Source organism: Mirounga leonina, unplaced genomic scaffold, assembly GCF_011800145.1.
Source record: "Mirounga leonina isolate KUSES-001 unplaced genomic scaffold, KU_Mleo_1.0 Mir_125, whole genome shotgun sequence".
NCBI lineage: Eukaryota > Metazoa > Chordata > Mammalia > Carnivora > Phocidae > Mirounga > Mirounga leonina.
Genome location: NW_023270305.1, coordinates 73,453,049 through 73,474,485, shown reverse-complemented (window position 1 = coordinate 73,474,485; position 21,437 = coordinate 73,453,049). Strand labels below are relative to the sequence as shown.

The 21,437-nt window shown below is 43.8% G+C and overlaps 1 protein-coding gene across 1 annotated transcript in view; it reads right to left on the bottom strand.

The window, feature by feature from the left end:
* Positions 1-19,911, bottom strand: part of SLC9A4 (solute carrier family 9 member A4) — a 67,002-nt gene extending 47,091 nt beyond the window's left edge. The window contains exons 1-2 of the mRNA XM_035000512.1: positions 19,656-19,911; positions 13,181-13,644 (exon numbers count right to left, since the gene is read on the bottom strand). Coding sequence (XP_034856403.1) covers positions 13,181-13,644; positions 19,656-19,911 — 720 coding nt within the window. The remainder of the gene's footprint in view (positions 1-13,180; positions 13,645-19,655) is intronic.
* Positions 19,912-21,437: the final 1,526 nt, after the last annotated feature.

Below are 21,437 nucleotides of genomic sequence, written 5' to 3'. Positions count from 1 at the left end.
CTTGTTTTGTGAGACAAGCCAGGCTAGCTCGACCTGCGTCTCTTTTTGCACACACCTCTGAAAATCATTAGCAAAACTTAAAGATTTTATTTATTTATTTTACAGAGAGAGAGAGAGTCAACAAGCAGGGGGAGGGTCAGAGGGAGAGGAGAAGAAAGAATCTCAAGCAGACAAGAGAGAGAGAGAATCTCAAGCAGATGCCCAGCTGAGCATGGAGCCTGACTTGGGGCTTGATCTCACAACCCTGAGATTATGACCTGAGCCAAAACCAAGAGTCAGATGCTTAGCCTACTGAGCCATCCAGGTGCCCCTAGCAAAACTTAAATAGTTCCCTAAAATTGATATGAAGTGACCACTAACCAATTCCCTTTCATTTAAGAAAATTCTAATATTGTAACCAATCACTATAAAGAACAGTCCCTGCCTTCACACTAGATAAGCTGCTTGCTCACAATATATCTATGATCCTCATTTCATGTTTTGGTTTGAGTGTTCCCAGTTTGCAAACATCTTTTTGGGTCCATGCACAATAAATTTATACTAATGACTACTTCAGTGATTCATTGGTTTTACTTTTCTGTTTTTTTTCCCTGAACTTTTGGTACTTCTGAAATCCCTAAAACCAGCTTGGTTCCAGGTACACCTTTTATGAGACCTTCCTGAGGGGTTCCTGATGGGGTTTCTCTGAGCTGAATTGTGTCTTCCTCAAATTTATGTGAAGTCTTAACCTCCAGTACTGCAGAATGTGACTGGATAGGAGATAGGGTCTATTGAGAGGTAATTAAGTTAAAATGAGGTCACAAGGGTGGGGTCCTAAACCAGTAGGACTGATGTCCTTATAAGAAAAGGAAGGGGTACCAAGAGGGCGCACAGAGGAAAGGCCACATTAAGACACAGCAAGAAGGCAGCCAGCTGCCAGACTGGAGGTGAGGTCTCACCAGAAACCAACCCTGCCAGCACCTTTGTCTTGGACTTCTCCCAAAGTATGAGAAAATACATTTCTGTGGTGTAAGCCCCCCAGTCTGTGCTATTTATTATGGTGGCCCTAACAGACTACTATGGGATCTCTGTCTTCCTGATTGCTTTGTGTGTCTTTTTAATTAATCCTCATTACTTAAGTTTGCCATAAACTCAATTCCTTAAAAACAAAAAGCCTAACTAATTCCTACACTCTACATATGTGTAAAAAGTATTGAAATTTCAGAATCACAGTAAAGATGATCCTTACTGTATGTCAGATACTGGAAAGGTACAGAGAATGTCAGAGGGAGCTGTACCCATCAATCTTCAGGAAATTAAATAATAAGCACAGCTAATTTTCTCTTTTGTTTGAAGGGTTGTGGACACATTAAACTCTGTCACAGAACATTTCCTTGACAACCACTGGCTCTGGAAATCAACTAAGGGTAAAGGAAATCAACTAAGAACCCAGCAATGACTTTGCCGGCACCGCATAATGATATAAAATAAAAGACAGAATGGAGGAAGATTTAGCCTCACTCCTAATGAAAGGAAAGCGACGATCTACAACCCCGGACAGGATATTTAACATGGGATTTACCGACTCTCCTAGGCTGGATATCCCAGAATATGTGTTGCTTAGAACCTCAGAGAACAGAGGCCAGGAAGATGACCTGAACCGATGTCAGAAAATTTAATAAAGAGAAGTGTGAGCAGCAGGATTTTATCCATGTAGGGCACAGCAAAGAAGCTTCTTTGAGAAATTCATTTTCAATGTAAAAAGCTTGAAAATTCTTCTCAGCTTGAAGAATGGTAGGAAGGAGGCTGCCAACTTTCAAAGCTACAATTACCACCTACCAGCCAATGGCTTCCAAGTGTGCACATCCATTAGATCCTGCCCCCACCCTCCAGACTCCTATTTCTAAAACTAGGGAAAAACTCTTTTCAATGGCTTATAGGTATCTCAAACTCAGCAAGTCAAAACTCATCTAATAGTCATCACGTGGCCCCCACCAACACCTGTGCCTCGCCCATTATACCATCCAAGGAAGGTCGCAGCCTAGCACCCCTGAGTCTACATCATACTGGCCTCCCCCACCCTCTCATCAGCTTAGAGCAAATGCCCACAGGACTATCTTTCACCATCTGGTGTTAATACACCAACATGGCAGGAAAGGTCATTTAAAGGCTATTAACCTCAGAACTTTTATTAACTAGAAAAGCAAACATCAGCTGTGACCAGGAGATTTAAATTCATTGAAGACTAGCTCGGTGATTTGTGTCTTTGGAGAAACTGAACTCTCAGAAACCAAAAGGGGTTGCTCGGTCATATTTTTTTGTGAATAAATGAATGATGAATAAGTGGATGATTCAGATTCAGGGGAACGCTGGCTCAATCAAACAGGACTGAAATTTGATCTTTAAAATAAAGGCACTGGATTTCATGATCTCTCTGTTTTCTCCCAGGCTGTGAGTCTCATACTCACTAAGGACCGCTGCTGGTCCTGGGTGGTGAGGGGTAAAATCTGGAGAACCAAAGCCCAGAGAGAATCTGTGGTTTCGCCTCTCCAACCCATGGCCTGGATATAATGTCACAGTGCAGCCTTGTACAACAGGTTCTGCTGGACCTACTGTTCACTTTACATAATCATTGAGGAAGCTATAGGGAAACTATTTGTCAGCCAACTCATGGGACTTTTCACCTGACACTGAGCGTATTTTTTCCATACAGCAGCCTGACACACCCAACTCACCCTTGAGAATGCTGTTGAAGAGGGTGGGCTCTACTGAAAACCACTGAACTAGGAAACTCTCTTGGCTCTTTGAGGTTCTAGGCTTTTCTCCCAAGTCAATGACTTTTATTAATGAATTATGTAATCTCCTAAGAAATCTCTATGGCTTGAAAGGGCAATAAGAAAATACAGAAGGGGGCACCTGGGTGGCTCACTCAGTTGAGTGAACAACTCTTGGTTTCGGCCTTCCGGTTTCTTGGTTTCACGGTGTCAGGGTCAGCTCAGGTCATGATCTCAGGGTTGGGAGATCGAGCCCCGCGTGGGGCGCACACTGAGCAGGGAGTCTGCTTGAGAGTCTCTCCCTCTGTCCCTCCCCCCACGTGCTCGCTCGCTCGCTCGCGCTCTCTCTCCTCTCTAAAATAAATAAATAAATCTAAAAAAAGAAAAGAAAATACAGAAGAATAGCCAGGTTCGTGGTTCTAGGGTAAGAAAAAGAATTTACAGATGAAAAGAAACAAGGCAAATGTTCATAGCTTGTGGCTCATCAAAGGCGGGGCATCGCTCCTTTGCTTCTGCATCTGGGCAATTAGCGCAGTCGGTGTGCAGTGCATGGTCCTTATGGTTTTGAAAGAACTGCTCCCACACACTTTTCTGTGATCATTCTGATTGTTCTCTAAAGACTTAAAGAGTTTGCTTTTCTCCTCAAGTGTTTCTTTTCCAAATCCATTTCCACAGCTGCTCAACCCTCCCTCCTGACAAAGGAAGGACAACTTGATAACCAGTGAGGCTTTGTTCTTTTTTCCTGCACTTGTGAGCTGGAGGGAGTTCTAACCACCCATAAAGGGCTCACAGCGTAGGCTGGTTGAAAATCAATTTATACAATTCCCACTTCAATCATTGTTTTGTCAACCCAAAGAAAATGAATGAAACAAGTGTTTGTGAATCAAATTTGAGGAATTCCAATGAAATAATGATTGCAGTGTCCCTCTCTGGCCCTGTACTGCTTAAGCTCCTGAATTGTAACATGCATCTAGGGGACAGATCTTTCAGGCTGCTGGTGAACAAGTCTACAGCATATTTGGGAGGTAAAAGTGTCACCCATTTGGGGACATTTAGGAGTCAGACTTGCCTCCTCCAGGTTGGTGAATCTCTGACCTCTCCAACATCCTGTTTGCATGGGAGTGTCCTCTGCCCTTCTGGTTTTCCAGCTCTTTCCATCTCTCCAGCCTGCTCCAAGCATTATCCCAAGCTATTCCTGTGGTTGCATCACACCTGGGTGCATGTGTGTGCACACACATGATCCCTTCAGGCCCCCACAGCCAGCACCATATTTCACTGTCAATGGCAGCTTTGGGCTAACTTCCAGATGTTTTGTTGAGAGTGCATGTCTGAAGGAAATCGCTTGGGTCCCAGGCTGGGTAAACACCAGACACCTGCCCTCCCCGCCCGGTGGGTCAGAAACAGCCCCGGGAGAGGTGTCTCACAGCTCAGGTGCACATGCTGAGCCCTTGGGCGGGGGGTGAAGTTCACTCCCCAGACAACTAAAACCAACCAGCCAAGGCTCCATGGCCCAGTTTGTCTGAGGTTTAGGGCTTATCCCCATTTCTATGCCAACAGATGTCAATCAGATTGCCTTTCTTGTGTGGAACCTCCTCTCAAATACAGGAAGGGCAAAGGTCATTTATTCATCACCTACCATGTCCCAGACATCTATGTGTATTTTTTCACATCCTCCTTAAAACCACTCTCTGAGGTCAGATTAATTGTCCCATTGTACACATTGGAAAATGGAGGCATAAATGGATTGAGTCACCTGCTCAAGACCGTACAACTTGTAAGGTTCACCTCCACCTTATACCCTGAGCTGCCTACATTCTTGTCCAGAGGAAACTGTCTACTTGTATGTGGAGCCTCTCACCTCCTCTCTTAGGAGCCTGAACAAAATGAAAGGAAATAAGGAGGTAAAAAGAGGACAAGAAAACGTTGCCTACCACACCCACTGACGAGTCAAGTTTGTGCACAGCACTTCTCTAGGAAAAGCTGAGGTGGCCTGATGGACCAGACAATGTGGCTTCACTTAGGATGTGAGATCTCTGGCTCGGAAGTACTGACGTAGGTGGACTTGTATTATTACTAACACCCGACTCTGACACCAGTATCGATGTGTGTGATTTATCCTACAACTCCGAGCAATTAACTCAATTGGAGATAGAGTCAGACCCCACAGGTTAAGGACTCAGTGCCACAAAAATGTCCTCCCCGCTCACACTCCAGATGTCAGTCACAAGTCCAGGTTGTCACCTGTGCCTCTGATCAACTGGATATAGAAAGGAGGTTCCATCGCCCCCCTCCTCGGATTCGATTAATTTGTCAGAATGGCTCACAGAACTCCGAGAAGCATTTTACTGACCAGATGACCAGTTTGTTATAGAAGGATATAACTCAGGGCCAGCCAGATGGAAGAGATGCATAGGGTGAGGTATGGGGACAGTGTGTGGAGCTTCCATGCTCTCTCCAGACACACCACTGTCCTGGAATCTCCACGTTCACCAACCCAGAAACTCAGAACCTGGTCCTTTTGGGCTTTTGTTTTTGGTTTTGGTTTTGGTTTTGTTTAAAGATTTTATTTATTTATTTGACTGAGAGAGACACAGAGAGAGCACGAGCAGGGGGAGCAGCAAGAGAGGGAGAAGTAGGCTCCCCACTGAGCAGGGAGACCAATGCGGGGATCGATCCCAGGACCCTGGGATCATGACCTGAGCCAAAGGCAGATGCTTAACTGACTGAGCCATCCAGGTGCCCCCCTTTTGGGTTTTTATGAAGGCATCATTACATAGGCACGATTGATTAGATAATTGGCTATTGGCCAAGCAGAGCCTTTCTCTGCTCCCTGGAGGTCTGGGAGTGGGACTGAAAGTTCCAACCCTCTACTCACATGGTTGGCTTCCCTGGCAACAGACCCCAAAACTTAGGTGACCTAGGGCCTTTTCAAAAGTCACCTCATTAACATAAAAAAGACACCTTCACAGCTGTCATCCCTGAAAATTCCAAGGGTTTTATGAACTCTGTGCCCTGAATGGGGATGAAGACCAAATATATATTTATTATAAATCACAATATTACAAATACCAAATCTTCTGTACTTACTCTATGCCAGGCACCATTTTCATGTTTATGTGTATCAACTCACTTTAATTCTCACACAACCTGATCTCCATTTTACAGAAAAGAAACTGAGGCCCAGAGGAGTTCAGTAACTAGGGCAAAGTCACACAGCTGCAAGTCACGCAACCAGATATTGAACTAAGGCCAATGGCCTCGCCATCCATGCTCTTGGCCACACTTTACTGCCTTTACATGACATCACTGGAGCTAGGACCCCTTGAAGGGAGGAAAGTCATAAACTAGAGAAAATCATAAAAGAAAATTCACCTCCACACAACTGTTTTTAAAAATCTTTCCCAGATCCTGGGATGCCTGGGTGGCTCAGTTGGTTAAGCATCTGGCTTGGGCTCAGGTCATGATCCCAGGGTCCTGGGATTGAGCCCCGCATCGGGCTCCCTGCTCAGCAGGGAACCTGCTTCTCTCTCTCCCTCTGCCCCTCCCCCTCCTTGTGTTCGCTCTCTCTCTCTCTGTCAAATAAATAAATAAAATATGGTAAAAAAAAATCTTTCCTAGATCCATGCAGCTTCCTCTGACAAGCTATTCACTATTGTCCTAGCTTGGTTTAAACTTGCCATCTTGTACTCAAAACTAGCAAGGTCGATGGCTGCCCCTCCTCCATGAAGAGATTGCCCTAAGGGTCAAAGGCCCACCATTCATGTTCACATGCCCAGTGCCCAGGACAGCCCCAGCGTGAACAGAAGCTCCCTGAAGGTGTGAGAAGGAAGGACACTGGGACACTTCTCCCCCACTAGTATCTACCCACCTCAAGCATTTAGGCTCAGGGAGCAATCCTGCCGTTCAGTGTTGGAGCAGTGTGTCAGAGGGGAGCACCCCAGTTTGCTCGAAGCTTCCTTGACAAATCCAAGTTCAAACTGAGTGTCACTCTTGGGAGTCGGGGAGGGAGAGCCGTGGTCCTGGACATGGCCGGAGCTGGGCAAGAACAGCCTCTGCACAGTCTCTCCTAGTCCCCAAACCCCCCATCCATTGATTCACTCTTTGTGTGGCCTTCATTCCTGCATTCCAGCCATTGACTCAGCAGCGCTTAAAGGCTCAGTGAGGCACGCTGGTCCCGGGAATGATGGCAGGAGCTGCTCAGGGAGAAATCACGGGGGTCACCTGGCAACTAGTTCGCCAAGTTAGGCTGGCAAAGGGATGGCAAGATGAGATGAGAGGAGGGCAGGGAATTCTAGCATAAGGGGTCTGGCAATTTAGGATCTAAGGCCAGCAACAGGCATTCATAATAAACAGAGGGGTAAATTGAATGAAAGGTAGAAGCTCTCTGTGAAGAAACTGGTGCTATGGTTTGCCAGCTTAGGAGAGCAGCCTGGAAAAGCAGTGGGAGGGCAACTTTTCACTATATCTTTTGGATCCTGAGCCACAGAATAAATTGTATCCAACAGACAACTTCCTGACAGTCTGTGTCTTTATAATAAAAATAACAATGAAGAACCATAAGCACCTGGCGATCTAGGAACTCAAAGGCTCAAAGAAGCGAGAAGAGCCAGCAGGAGATGTGAACCCAAATGTTCGAGTCCGAGGTGGGGGCGGGGGTGTCTCTGCTCATAACCCCTACATACTGTCCCTTCACGCCATGGGGACAACAGCCTCTGCCACATTAGGTTGTTGTGAAGCTTGAGTAAGGAAATCTCCGTGAAGCACCATCCATGTGAGGGGCCCAAGATCTGGGCTCGATCAGACATTTTCATTTGCCTCCCTCTACTACTCTTCTCATTCACTGTTGTCCTGGAGGGTGGACGTCAGCACAGCAAGATACCAAATGAATATATCACCAGGGAAAGGAATGAAAATCAGAGGGAAAGAAAGCGCAGGGGGAGAGGGAGAGGTGAGGGATGGCATGGAGTACCAGTCAGGAGCCGACATGCTCTGGAGTCCTCTGCTCAGCTCAAGTCTCAGGCCGGGCCCGTGCTGGTTTCTTGGGCCTCTCAGATTAGATGGAGGAGGGGGAAGATGGGGAGAGATGGGACCCAAAAGAGACCTTGGTAGCATTGCTATGTTTCTTATTTAGCAAACGGACTCAGGAAATCCAGGGAGAACCGTCTGCTTACAGTAAATGACGTAGTGCCTTATTTCAAACCAGCTGCCCACTCAGAGCAAGCCAACCACCCTGCTGTGTCTAGGAGCTATTGTGACACAATGGCAGCCAACCCTCACTGAGTAGTCACCGCATGCTGAGTACTCGAGACACTAGAAGTTTAGTATCAATTTTCCAGTGACCTTATGAGCTAAGGAATATCATCATCCCAATTTTACAGAAATGAGGCACAGAGATGATCACGATCTTTCCTGGAGCTGCAGGTTGGACTCTGCCCAGTGAGCCAATTCTGAGAAAGAACACTGGCTTCACTGCTAAGTGGACGTGAGCCCAGTGCACTCGGAGGTAACACGCAGGTTCTCTCACATCCCTCTGGGCTCCAGGAGCTGAAAACTCGATGGGGCGCCTGGCTGCCTCAGTGGGTAGAGCATGCAACTCTTGATCTCAGGGGTTGTGAGTTCAAGCCCCATGTTGGGTGTAGAGATTACTTAAAAATAAAATCTTTAGAGAGAAAGAGAGGGAAAGAAAGAAAGAAGAAAGAAAGAAAGAAAGAAAGAAAGAAAGAAAGAAAGAAAGAAAGAAAGAAAGAAAGAAAGAAAGAGAAAGGGAAGAAAGGCAAGAGGTAATAATACAAGGAAAGAGATTGGAATAGGACAGAGCTGTGTATCTTGTCCAGACTGTCCTTAGTCAGGCAGCATGCCCTTGTTCAATTTAACTTCCTTTGCCTTGTTTTCTTCATCTGTGAAATGTGGTTATTAAGTCATGTGTCATAGTAAAATGCAAGAATTTAATAAAATACTGAGGGTTGAAGTGACCCCACACAGGGCCCAGATATAGTAGCTGGATATAGTCACCTGCTGTGACTTTGGCCATGAGATTCAACTGGGGATACTAGTTATCATATTAGAGTTATTTGGGTTTTGTCTCTGCTCCCTCTGCCCACCATTAAGGGTGTGTTCTGGTGAAATGTTCAGCAAGAGGGAGAAATACGTGGGACAAGAGACCTGGAATATCTGATTAAGTGGTATTTCGACAGTTCCGGAACAGCTCCTCTTTACTGAGAAAGCAGCTCTTCAGTGGATAAAGGGCTGTGGAGTTGTCACATGTAACCCACAAATCACAGATCGCTTTCCAGATGAGTCAGACTTTCTGCTGAAAGAGCATGCTTATGACTGTGGCCTTTGGGAAGGCCCCTTCCCCAACGAAAGGGTGAGTTCAAGGCCCTTTGCTCAAAATACAACTGGACTGCATTAAATACCAGTTGCTTTCAAACTGCTTTCTAAATCTGGCCCTGGAGCTTCTCTGGTTTCACACTGGGCCCCAGCACACACTTGATACTCACTGTGCTGTGGGTGACCACAGAGTGACCCGGGAGTGACGTGTGGGCGACCCCCCCCGGAGCCAACACTGCAACAGCTTCGCCCATTGGAGGTCATAGCAGTGCCCTCAGCAGATACTCTGGTCGGTTGAAAATTACAATTTTATTTCGAAATGATCATTAAAAAAAAAGTCCAAGTGGAAACAATTAAACTTTGGAAAAGTCAAACAAATGTTGCTAGCCAAGAAACCCCGACCAGAAACCAAGCTGTGATTGGCTCTACATGTAAAATCTAGGAGAAGATTCAGGGGGACATCAGATTCTCAAGTTCAGAGGCAATACCAAAGAGGTAGCAGAGTCCAGTGTTATAAATAGCACATTCTGGGAAAATTACAAGAGGTGGTATTTAGAAAGTCATTGGTGAAGGAAAGGTTGAAGAATTAATTACCTCAGAATGGGCTGCCAAGAGGCGGCTTTGATGTTATCACAGATAAACCTCCTCAGTGACGCTGCTGGGAGTGAGGGCTGCCCTAAGCAAGTAACAGCAAATAACTTGGATTTAAGTGAAATCTTTGGGAGATGAACTGTGAAATGAACACATCACGGCTCAGAGGGGCCATCTTGGGAGTGGATAGGTTCCCAGCTGAGGCCACTTTCTCCACTGTAATAACATGGAGAGGATGAAATATCTAAAGACAGAATGGGGTGAGGAAAGCGGATCTCAGAGTCAATCCGGCCCAGTGTGAGAAGAGAGCAGCCTTTGTTCCAAACATAACTTTGCTTTAGGTCAAGATACATCAGCTACTCTCAACTTAAAGGCAAGAAGACACGAGTTCTTAAACGTCAGCCATCACCTGAGGTGACTGTTTAAAATACAGATGGCCAGGTTCCATTCTCGGAGAGTCTGGGATGGAGTTTGGACATCCAAATATTCATGAGCCCCACTGAGGTGATTCTGAGGCACATGGCAGGAGTCTGGAGTCTGGAGTCCCAGTCTCTCCTCCCAGTTTCTGACAAACTGGCTTCCTGTGGAACTTGCCCAGAAGAAAAGACTGTGGAGCCTTGATGAGTCTAGCATCTTGCTGAATAGCTGGAGATTCGCATTATGAATCAATAAATTGACTTCCAACCTCATGTATGGGTCTCCTTCACTTGGTGAGTCCACCCTATATATCTTGGATTACTTTTTAGGAGCCTTTTGCCCCTGTACTATCGTTTTTTGCATGAAGTCCTCACTATAAAGTATTGTGTGCCAGATGAATTAAATAGCTAATTGTAAAAGGGGAAAAAGAAAAAAACAATGTTTGTGGGGCGCCTGCGTGGTTCAGTCGGATAAGTGGCCGACTCTTGATTTCAGCTCGGGTCATGATCTCAGGGTTGTGAGATGGAGCCCCGTGCCAGACTCTGCACTTAGCAGGGAGTCTGCTTAAGATTCTCTCTCCCCCTCTGCCCCACCCCCCGCTGGCACTCACTCTCTCTCTCTAAAATAAATAAATAAAATCTTTAAAAAAAAAAAGAAGTATAAGGTTTGCATGTTCTTTGATTAGATGCAATCTCTGCAAACAAAATATGAAACCCAGGGGCAATAGAAGAGTGCATTAGGTTTGAGCTCATAAAAATGTAAAACTTTTATGGGATAAATAATACCATAGTTTAAAAAATTTTAAGTTACAGAATGAGAGAAAGTATTTGATTTGCATGTAATACTCAAAGGTTTAAAATTTAGATAATTTAATGAGTTTCTACGAGATAATTAAAAAATTAAAAAACAGCAAAGAAAAATGGACAGGATGTGATACTTGCGTACAATAATTGGGACATACTTATAAAAAAAATCCATTGTTTATATGAAATTTCAATTTAACTGAGTGTCCTGAGTTTTGTTTTTTGTTTTTTTTGCTTTTTTTTTTTTAAGTCTGGCAACCCTAAGAGGATATGAACTTCCAGTTTACAGAATGAGAAAAACTAATGATCCAAGATCATTGAAGAGATATATACAAATTAAAACAAACATGCCTAACCTGTTTTTGCTCATTCGATTGGAAAACATTAAGAAGCAGTGTCCCTTGTGGGCTTCGATAAAGAAAATATTTACTATATTAATATTTAATGCACTATGGAAAATGTAAGACCATAAGGAGTTTTGGAAAATTCTAGCAACTATGGTATAAGACCTAAAATTAAGGTCCAATGCTATGTGCTACCTTGACATTTGGTAAAGCTGGGAGGGTCCTGAATGACATAACTGCAAGCTCTCTTCCCCAATCTGATCGCTTGCTGGCCAAATAGCCCCCCTTACCAGTCGGACCGGGCGCAACACCTGTTCATCCCTGAGTATTAGGTGTCAGTCTCCTGACAGCCTGTGGAATTATGCAAAATAAGCCAATCACGTCATCCTCTGGGAACCAGGAGGCACCTCTCTTCTTGTTACTACAAAACCTTAACCCCATACCCCTCATTGTTCTCTCTGTTCCCAAGTGCAGCACCCATGTGGCCCTGTGTCATGTGCGGTGTCCTCATCCCCTGGGCTGTGAGTGTATGTGTCTAATTGGTGTCATCCCTTTATTGTCAGCTGTCATTCCTTATCCCTGGGGCAGGAATCCTTCCCTCATCAACCCGATGAAGACGAGGTGATTAAAACAGCAGCATCTTTCAAATTTTTGAAGGTATCCACTTTCGAAATTTCACTTCCGACAATATAGCCTACAAAATACTCACAAAGACAAAAAGAGATGCATGCAGAAATGAGAATATTCATCGCAACATTGTATTTTTTAAAATTGAAAGATTGGTAGCAACCGGAATATCCATCCGTCAGGAAATGGTTAAATAAATTATTGTCAATGTAATCTGCGAAATACTACCTAACTACTGAAATGATATAGAATGAGTTCCAGGACTTGTTATATTTAAGCAATACATATACCCGCACCCAATTTATGCAAAATAATATACACCTACATATATGTGTGTGTCTGTATGCATATATACATATATACATATAATAAAGACAGGGAAGGAAAATGCCAAACTGATCAAAGAAGTTGCTTAGAGGGTGAGGAGAGGGACAAGGGGAGGCTTTTGTGTTTTTATGCTGTGTAATTTTGTACTGTTTGAGTCTTCTACGCTGAAAATGCATTCTAGGATCACTTATGTGATGTGATAGAAATTTAAAGGTAAGAAAAGTAAATCAAACGATATAAAGTCTCATAGACTAACACATGGTGAAGGTTTGTAGTAATGTAACATAACTAAGCAATGGGAGTGGCTAGTCTGAATATTCCAGCACCCAGGACACCTTCTGGCCCTTAACGCTATGTGTTGACTTAGCCCGTTAAATTTTTCTCAGCTTCTCTCCAAAAGGAGTCCTAACGCAAAAATGCCTCATTCACATATTCTGGAGGAGACAGGTAATCAAGACTGATATGCCAGCTAACACATTTTTGCAAATCCTTTTCAACTCCCTTCCTACCCCATCTTTTATTTAACTTCATCATCTCATGCAACATGTTAAAAACAAAACAAAACAAACAAAAAGTATATAAAGAGAAGGAGGATGAGGTCCAGTGAACGAGAGAAAAGAAAAATGGTTAAGTACTGTTTATTCCAGTGTGAAAACCAGACGAGCCCTTGGCAACTGTTTCTTGTTTGCTAAGTGAAAACTTGAATTTAACTAAACAATGATTGGTATGTCCTCTCCTTTTTCTCTCTTTAAAGAAGCCATTTATTTGGCTAGTGATTGACAAGCAGCATTAGTGAGCAATCACGTACTTGATGCAGATCCTAAGGGAAGTCACCAGAACTCGGGTCACACTCCATTGACCAAAGCCTATCCCTGCCCTGCCAAGGCCAAGTCCCGCTCAGCCTTCTCCATTTGCCCCGAGGACGGACTCCTGTCTCCAGCTCCACCCTGACCCCTGCTCTCCCTGGGGACGTTCTTTGACATCTCACCACACTAATGCCGTCATTGAGAAGGGCCTCCCCGAAGATCATCATGTAGAGTGGCTCATTCACCCGTGCCTCCTCGAACACAGCCAGCACAGCCACGGGGTCCACGGCCGAGATCAGGCTGCCAAACAGCAGGTTCTGAAGCAGGTTGACGTCACTGAGGCCAAAGGCTTTGATCTGGCAGATGAGGTAGAGGGAGAGGCCAATGCCAAAGGCATTGATAAGGGCCCCCAGGCCTGCCCACCACAGGATGGACCCAATGTTCTCAAAGAAGGGCCGGGTGGGCATGAAGTAACCACCCTCCAGGACAATGGGTGGAAGGAGGTACAGGAAGTAGATGCTTGAATCCATGACAGGAGGAGATTTATGGTCGGTGCCAAAGATGATGGCACCCACCAGAGCCCCAACGATGATGAGGAGGCAGCTTTCTGGCATGAGGCCTGGCAGTCTGTGGTAAAGATGGAAGCCTAGGGAAGAGCGGAGAATCACATTTAGATGTTTGCAAGTAAAATGGCTCTGGTCAAGAAGATACCAGGGGACTGGTGTAGAAGAGGTCTTCTAAAACTAAGCAGAGGGGACCTTGGGTAGGCTGGTTTGCATCCCTGAGCCTCAGCACCCCATCTTTAGTGGGAACTAGAAATGTCATGGGGTCTTTCAATCAGGTCAAGTACTTAACATGCCAGGCCCAGTGCAGGTCTCAGAGCAGTCCTCAGCCAGCTGTCCCCTCCCCCTCCTCCTTCCTGCTTCCCCCCTTACAGGGTCTGAGAGGGCAGTTGGGAAAGAGGAGCAAGGAGGGTGGAGCTCCTTTGCATTCCTGCAAAACCCACCTTTGAGGCCCATTCAGAGTCAATAACAGTCACCTAAACATCAGCTTCTTCCAAACTTCCCTTCCACCAAACCAATGAATGAAAATGTAGTCCTTTATTGTATTTTCCTTATTTAACCAATGACACGCCATCTGGTCAGCCATGTAAGAAGGAAATCAAGGGGCACCTGGGTGACTCAGTTGGTTGAGCGTCTGACTCTTGGTTTTGGCTCAGGTCATGATCTTATGGGTCGTGGGATGGTGCCCCGAGCATGGGGCTCCATGCTCAGTGGGGAGTCTACTTGTGGATTCTCTCCCTCTGCCCCTCCCTCCACTTGCGAACTCTCTCTCTTTCTAAAATAAATAAATAAATCTTTTAAAAAAAGGAAGGAAATCAAGTTGCATTCCCTGAATCCCCATCACTTTGCCCTTGTGCAATTCCCTTTCTCGTCATCTATGTCTCAGTAGCTGTCCCTTAAGACCGTCTCCTCCTCCCTATTTGTACAGTTACCACCTTTATGTAGGGGCTCCCCATTTCCCATCCTGACTTCTGCACTGGCTTACTGACCTCGTATCTCACCCTCAACCCCGCGGCTCATTCCAACTTCCGCTGCCAGATGACTTTTCCAAACCACATGTATCTATACTCATCTCATTCCCCACCTAAGACATCTGAAGGCACACAAAGCATCTCACAGATTTTAAACTGAGGGTTATTTGTGAAGCATCCTTGGGCCAAGACCAACTCACTGCCAAGCACTGTGTGTGACATGGTGAACCAAACATGTTTATTACAATTCCAGCTATTGATGAAATTTCAGAAATAAGACATTAACAAATAAGAGACAAAAACAAGGCAACATAGAAGAATGCAGTGAAGTGTATATTGACTATATCAACAAACAGGAGAAGAGATCAGAGCACAGCAGGCCACTCTGGGGTTCTCTCCAAGTCAATATCCCTCCCACCCAACACTACCCGTGTGCATCCTACGTTATAGCCAACCACACACCTTTACCCTGTGGTTCACCTTTCCTGTCTTCATTTATTCCTGCCTGGATTGTTCTTTTCTTCAACTTATTTAGGTCCTGCTCGATCTTCAAAATTAAACTTTTCCCAACCACTTCCCAAGGAAATCATATGTCTTCCTCTGAATTACTGTAATATTTTATCAGTATCTGTCTAACAACAATGTTCTTTTTCTATCGTTTTCTGTGCATGCCTTATCTCTCCTACTAACCTCCAAATTCTTCCAACTTGGACAGAATGGCATACAACTCTTTATCTCCCCAAAGTGCTTAGCAATGTGTCTTGCCCACGACAGCTGGTCTGTTTGGTGGAAGAATCTGTAAGTGTGTACATGAATGATTGATCCAATTAAATGTTCACCAGAGAAGCTTTTATATGGGAAGTAGAAATTGAACGGGTTGTTGGGGGATGACTAGGACTTACATAGTTGGACAGCAGAATGGAAGAGATTTTAGGTGGGGAGAACTCCAAGAGAAAAAGTAGAGAGACAGGAATGGCCCAGTCAGATATGTCTGACATTCATTGAGGAGATCCACCTGGCTGGAGCAAATTATGAATGAAGAAGAATATTGGAAGAAGAGTCAGGAGATGATTGAGCCAAATAAGAGAGGGTCTTGAGTTCAAGGCTAAGGAGTAAAGATTTCTCCCACAGGCCACAGGGAGCCACTGAATGTCTCCTTAGGAATTTTAATTTTAATTCCATTTTAACCATTCTGACAGGTAGGAGGTGGTATTTCATTCTGGTTTTGATTTGTATTTCTCTGGTGATGAGTGATGTTGAACATCTTTTCATGTGTCTGTTGGCCATCTGGATGTCTTCTTTGGAAAAATGTCTGTTCATGTCTTCTGCTCATTTCTTAACTGGATTATATATTTTGGGGGTTTTGGGAATGCAAATTGGTGCAGCCAAGCTGGAAAACAGTATGATGGCTCCTCAAAAAGTTAAAAATAGAACTACCTTATGGCCCAGCAATTGTACTACTAGGTATTTACCCAAAGGATACAAAAATATAGATTCGAAGGGGCACATGCACCCCAACGTTTATAGCAGCATTATCAACAATAGCCAAACTATGGAAAGAGTGCAAGTGTCCATCAACTTATGAATGGATAAAGAAGATGTGGTGTATATATACAATGGAATATTACTCAGCCATCAAAAAGAATGAAATCTTGCCATTTGCAACAATGTGGATGGAGCTCGAGTGTATTATGCTAAACGAAATAAGTCAGAGAAAGATAAATACCACATGATTTCACTCATAGGTGGAATTTAAGAAACAAAACAGATGAACATGAGGGGAGAAAAAAGAGAGAGAAGCAAACCATAAGAGACTCTTAACTCTAGAGAACAAACTGAGGGTTGATGGGGGGAGGTGGGTGAGGGGGATGGGCTAAATGGGTGATGGGTATTAAGGAGGGCACTTGTTGTGATGAGCACTGGGTGTTATATGTAAGTGACAATTTAAATAAAACTTTAAATAAAAAAATTACAATAAAATAAAAGGAATATTTTTTTAAAAGATTTTATTTATTTTTCCACAGAGAGAGAGAGACAGCGAGAGAGGGAACACAAGTGGGGGGAGTGGGAGAGGGAGAAGCAGGCCTCCTGCTGAGCAGGGAGCCTGATGTGGGACTCGATCCCAGGACCCTGGGATCACGACCCGAGCCAAAGGCAGACGCTTAACGACTGAGCCACCCAGGCTCCCTAAAAGGAATTTTAAGTACAGCCATCCAAAGAGCATGTAGGTTTCCCTGATCACAGCTTTGAATTTCCTTTGTTATCAGCGGGCAGGTTATTATGATAGAATATAATTAGTATCAAGGGACATTGTCCAAAACCACAAGCCTACCCACTGGCTTCAAGACCATTTTAAGGCCTCCTTCAAGAGTTTGAGAGTACTACTCTCTCCATTTCCTAACAACAACTTTCCCTTCCTCCTCCCTGCCCTCCTCCTCCTTCTTCCTCTTCTTCAGTTAGTGTTTATTTTAACTACACTGAATTTTTTAACATGTAAAAGAGGTGGAAGAGCCTACAGTGTGATTTTCTCTGGCCCTGTGTCTCCCCAGTTTGGTCCTTCTTCCAGGAATCGAGTTTCCTGAAACGCATCCAACATGCACCTGTCTTGAGCCAAATTACACCTAGGCAGTGGTAGCAGGAAGAGGCGCCATGCACTGTAAAGTAGGGCATTGTAAGGAGAAATGCCGTGTGCATCACACTCTACAACTCTCCTTCCCTTTCCTGATGGACAGCAGAGTCAGTCACTTTGAGAGTCTACAACTCTAGTGCCTGAAATTTAAATGGCCACAAATAACAACGTCCTGCCTGAAAGTCAAAGAGGGCCGTTCAATTCCATTCTGCCCAATGATTCAAGGAACACCCTTCTGTAATGCGCCAAGAAGCAGAACCAAAATAAAAGATAAACAACAAAATCTGAGGTGACTCTGTATTATCGTTGTTCTATAATATTCTTCTATAACACACATAGTTGGCTGTTTTAAAAAGGATTGGAGGAGAATCATGATGTTCTTATGTCCAAATGCCTACCAGGCAGTGCTAGATTCATCTGTTTTCCCCATTACACTAAGCCCCTTAAGGCCAGGAACCATGGTCATTCCCACATATGGTAGGGGCATTCAATAAATGTGTCTTGACAGAACGACTGAGTGAAAGAATGAATGTTAAATGTAATGATTATTAATTATGTTTTGATTCAAGTTTTACAATATAGAATCTAAAAAAATCTATATAGATTCCTTATGTGTGAAAGTTTTATGTCATTTTTTTTTTGCCCCAGGCAAATGAACCACCACATATAAAACTACAAGCCCAGTACTTGACACATAAGAAATAATAATCATTAAGTATAGCCTTCTTTTCATGTGCAATATAGAAATAGTATGAGTTCTTAAAGACTAGCAAATATGAAATTATATTTCAATAAGCATGATCCAACCGATAACCTACTGAAGTTAGTTTCTTTTTCTAAAATATGTTGAATTTCACCAAAATGAAAACCAAGAACATTTAAGTCAGTAGTCCTGTGAACAACAGTGTCCTTACCATCCTCTGAGCTTCTAGACATAGTGGGTCTGGGTATGTACAATACTCTAAAAAAAAAAACAATCTGTGTATTATGCTAATATAAAACCAAGATAAAATATATCCTTCTGTATTGAGCCTTTTACTGACATAGAATGTAAACCTCTTTGCCACTAGAAAATCCTTATTTGCACCAAAAGGAGGTCTTAGAAATAATTTCACAGCTGGGTACACGGAGACTTAGAAAGACAAGGTGACTAGCTGGTCAGTGGCAGCTCTAGTTCCTTGACTCCCAGACCAACTTCCGCCATTACTGTAAAGAGGGAAGGAGTGGGTGGAGACAGTATTGTTCACAAAGGAAAACTCAAGATCCACATAAGATCACTTTGAATGATCTCAGTGCCCATGTGGTTGCATGAAAGGTGGTAGGACCCTAGCTCTGAACTGAGAACATTAACCCGTTAGAAAGCCATTTTTCACCTGAGCACTTTTTAGAAATAACGTGAGACCCTTTGTGTAATTTAATGCTTTGACAAATCACACAGGAGTTCTTCAAATTAACAATTTCCATTCACTCTTCACACTTTACTAGCTCAAAATGAATAGCAATTGTGAAGGACCATCTAGTGAATACACCAGTACCCCCGTCGTCCCCGGGGAGGGAGTTAGATGAGTAGACAGAGCCCACAGTCCTGATCCCCGGGAGTTATCTGCCAGATCCCATGGATCAACCCTTACTTCACACCCAGGCTAGAGGAAAATTATAAAGAAGCATCAAAATGAATCATAGATTCTATCCCAATAGGACAATTTATCTACTCAAGTAACAAAGATCGTAACAGAGGCAAAGGAGATGTCATGCTTAATAATTGAGATAACTGTATCAGTTTTTCACTTTGGAATAAGCTGGTTTTAGGGAGACAAGCGGGTGGAGTTAGGGATTAACTGATCACAGAGTGTAAACCATTATTTTGATTAGAATTTAATTCATGAACTCAAATTCCCTTTATTTCACAAAGGAAACCTGAGGTGTCCCAGTAGTGCCATTTGGCTCAGGCGTAAACCAGTATGTTACCGACATACCCTCTCTTATGCCCCCACATCCCACCACTGAGTGATATAAGAGTGGCCTGTGATTGTCTTGTTCCTTGCTTTTTGTCATTCTGCAAGGAATACATGTCACTTTTGAGGAATAAACAAAGGGAGTCATTGATGAAGCCCACAGTTACATGGCCAAGAATGAAGGAAGAATATTCTACAGAAGAATATTCTGTAATTTCCAATGGGCATCATCCCAAGGACTAATGCCTTATGCTCTAGTTTTTAAGGCATAGAACTTGAGATTTTTACATGCCAATAATGTCACATAGGTGTCACCCTGAAATAAGAAGAAATCCCAGAACCCAGAAGTATGCTCAAATTTCAAAGCACAATCCTGAGGTGTTACGTGGCTTTATAAAAAGCAGTTACGACTTCCCCTTGACTCTAAGGAACAGATTTTTTTTTTTATGTAATAGTAGTAACAGTTAAAATCTGTGTAGTTCACCACCTACGAGGCACATGGAGAACGATTCCCACAACCAGGTGTTTGGGGGACTTACCTATTTTTGCAAGGGATGCTAGAAGTATCCAGAGGGTGACCTCATAAGGAATTTGCACGTAGTCATAATCCAGGGCAAAAACAGATATCTTCTCGTTTACCTCTGAACTGGCAGCAGCAAACCGAACGTTAGCTTCATGCTGGGCAGTGGAATTTGTGGCTTCGATCAAATCTGAAGATGCTTCAGAACACTTGAGGGCCACTGGCAGGAGCACCCAGTTCCAAGGACTGAAAGGCACAAGCATCTGAAAACCCATGCTGTGGGCTTCTCCTACCCTGTGTGTGGTTGTGAGCCACACATCGGCCGTGAGGAGGGTTTCTAGAGAGCAGAGGCGTCTACCTGGGTCAGAGGTAATATACGTGCAGTCTGTGGGTCATCCCAAGAAAAGTCCGAGCGTGTCATTGAATTCTGAGTGTCGATGTTTTCAAATCACCTTTAAAGGATTTGCGTCCAGATAAGTCAGCTTCTGGCTCAAGGGCCAGGGAAAAGCATGCCTTCCTTCAACGCTGTTTCCTCACTTCACTGCACACTGGTGTCATCTTGTGAGTGAAAATTAAAAGGGGTACCACGGTGTGCATTCCAAAGATCACTGGAGTCCTTCTGACTAGGAAGGGAATCCTTCCCTCTCCACCCGGTCTCAGTAAGGAGCTACCTGTCCTGCACCTGCTCCTTCTCTCCTCCCCCTGCTCTCACACTTGTTTTGAATGGGCAAGGCTGCAGGTAGCTCCTGCACTTAATTATTTGCTCTGATAGGACTTTTGTAATGTAATGCTCTCCTTGAGCGTTTTCCGGGGGGTTGCGCTGCTGACACCTAGTGGGCAGCCGCAATATGACACCTCGGCATGTTCAATGAATGATTAAGGTGGTCTTGTAATTATCATCCACACAAGGGCGTTTTTGAGAGTAGAGAAGAACGATTGATAATTATGCCAGACTCTAGGTGTCAGCCAGGATTATCCTGGAATCATATGGTCTCTGTAAATTGGGAAGGAAGAGGAGGTAGCATAACACATGACCAAACTCATGTGCAGTAACTCAAAGAAAGTTCTAGGTTTCCATGAAATTTACACAGAAAAAAAAAAAAAAAAAGAGCAGCAGAACAAGTTTCATAAAATACATTTAAAACCTAGTTTCCAAATTTTTCATTTGAAAGAATTTTGTTAATTACGGTCTATTTGTTCAAAAAGAACAGTACCACACAGAGTGTTTATGGAAGAATTTGAAATGGATTCCAGGGATCTACTTCTGCTTCTTCTACATCTGGCCAGGTGGACTTAACCCGATTAGCTACCTTTCAAAGCATCCTTTTCTGAAAACAGGGAGGATAATAATATCTACCTCATTGACTGGCTAGAAGCATTAAATGAGATAAAGCAAGGAAAATCTCTGGCATTTAACTGGCACTTAATAAATGTTGGTTTTTATTATTTTTACTCAAATTTCTTATGCTATAAACAGAGAAAGACATGTATCATATGATCTCACTGATATGAGGAATTCTTAATCGCAGGAAACAAACTGAGTGTTGTTGGAGTGGGGGGTGGGGTGAGAGGGATGGGGTGACTGGGTGATAGACACTGGGGAGGGTATGTGCTCTGGTAAGCTCTGTGAATTGTGCAAGACTGTTGAATCTCAGATCTGTACCTCTGAAACAAATAATGCAATATATGTTAAGAAAAAAAGAAGAAGAAGAAGGTAGCGGGAGGGGAAGAATGAAGCAGGGGAAATCGGAGGGGTAGACGAACCATGAGAGACGATGGACTCTGAAAAACAAACAGGGTT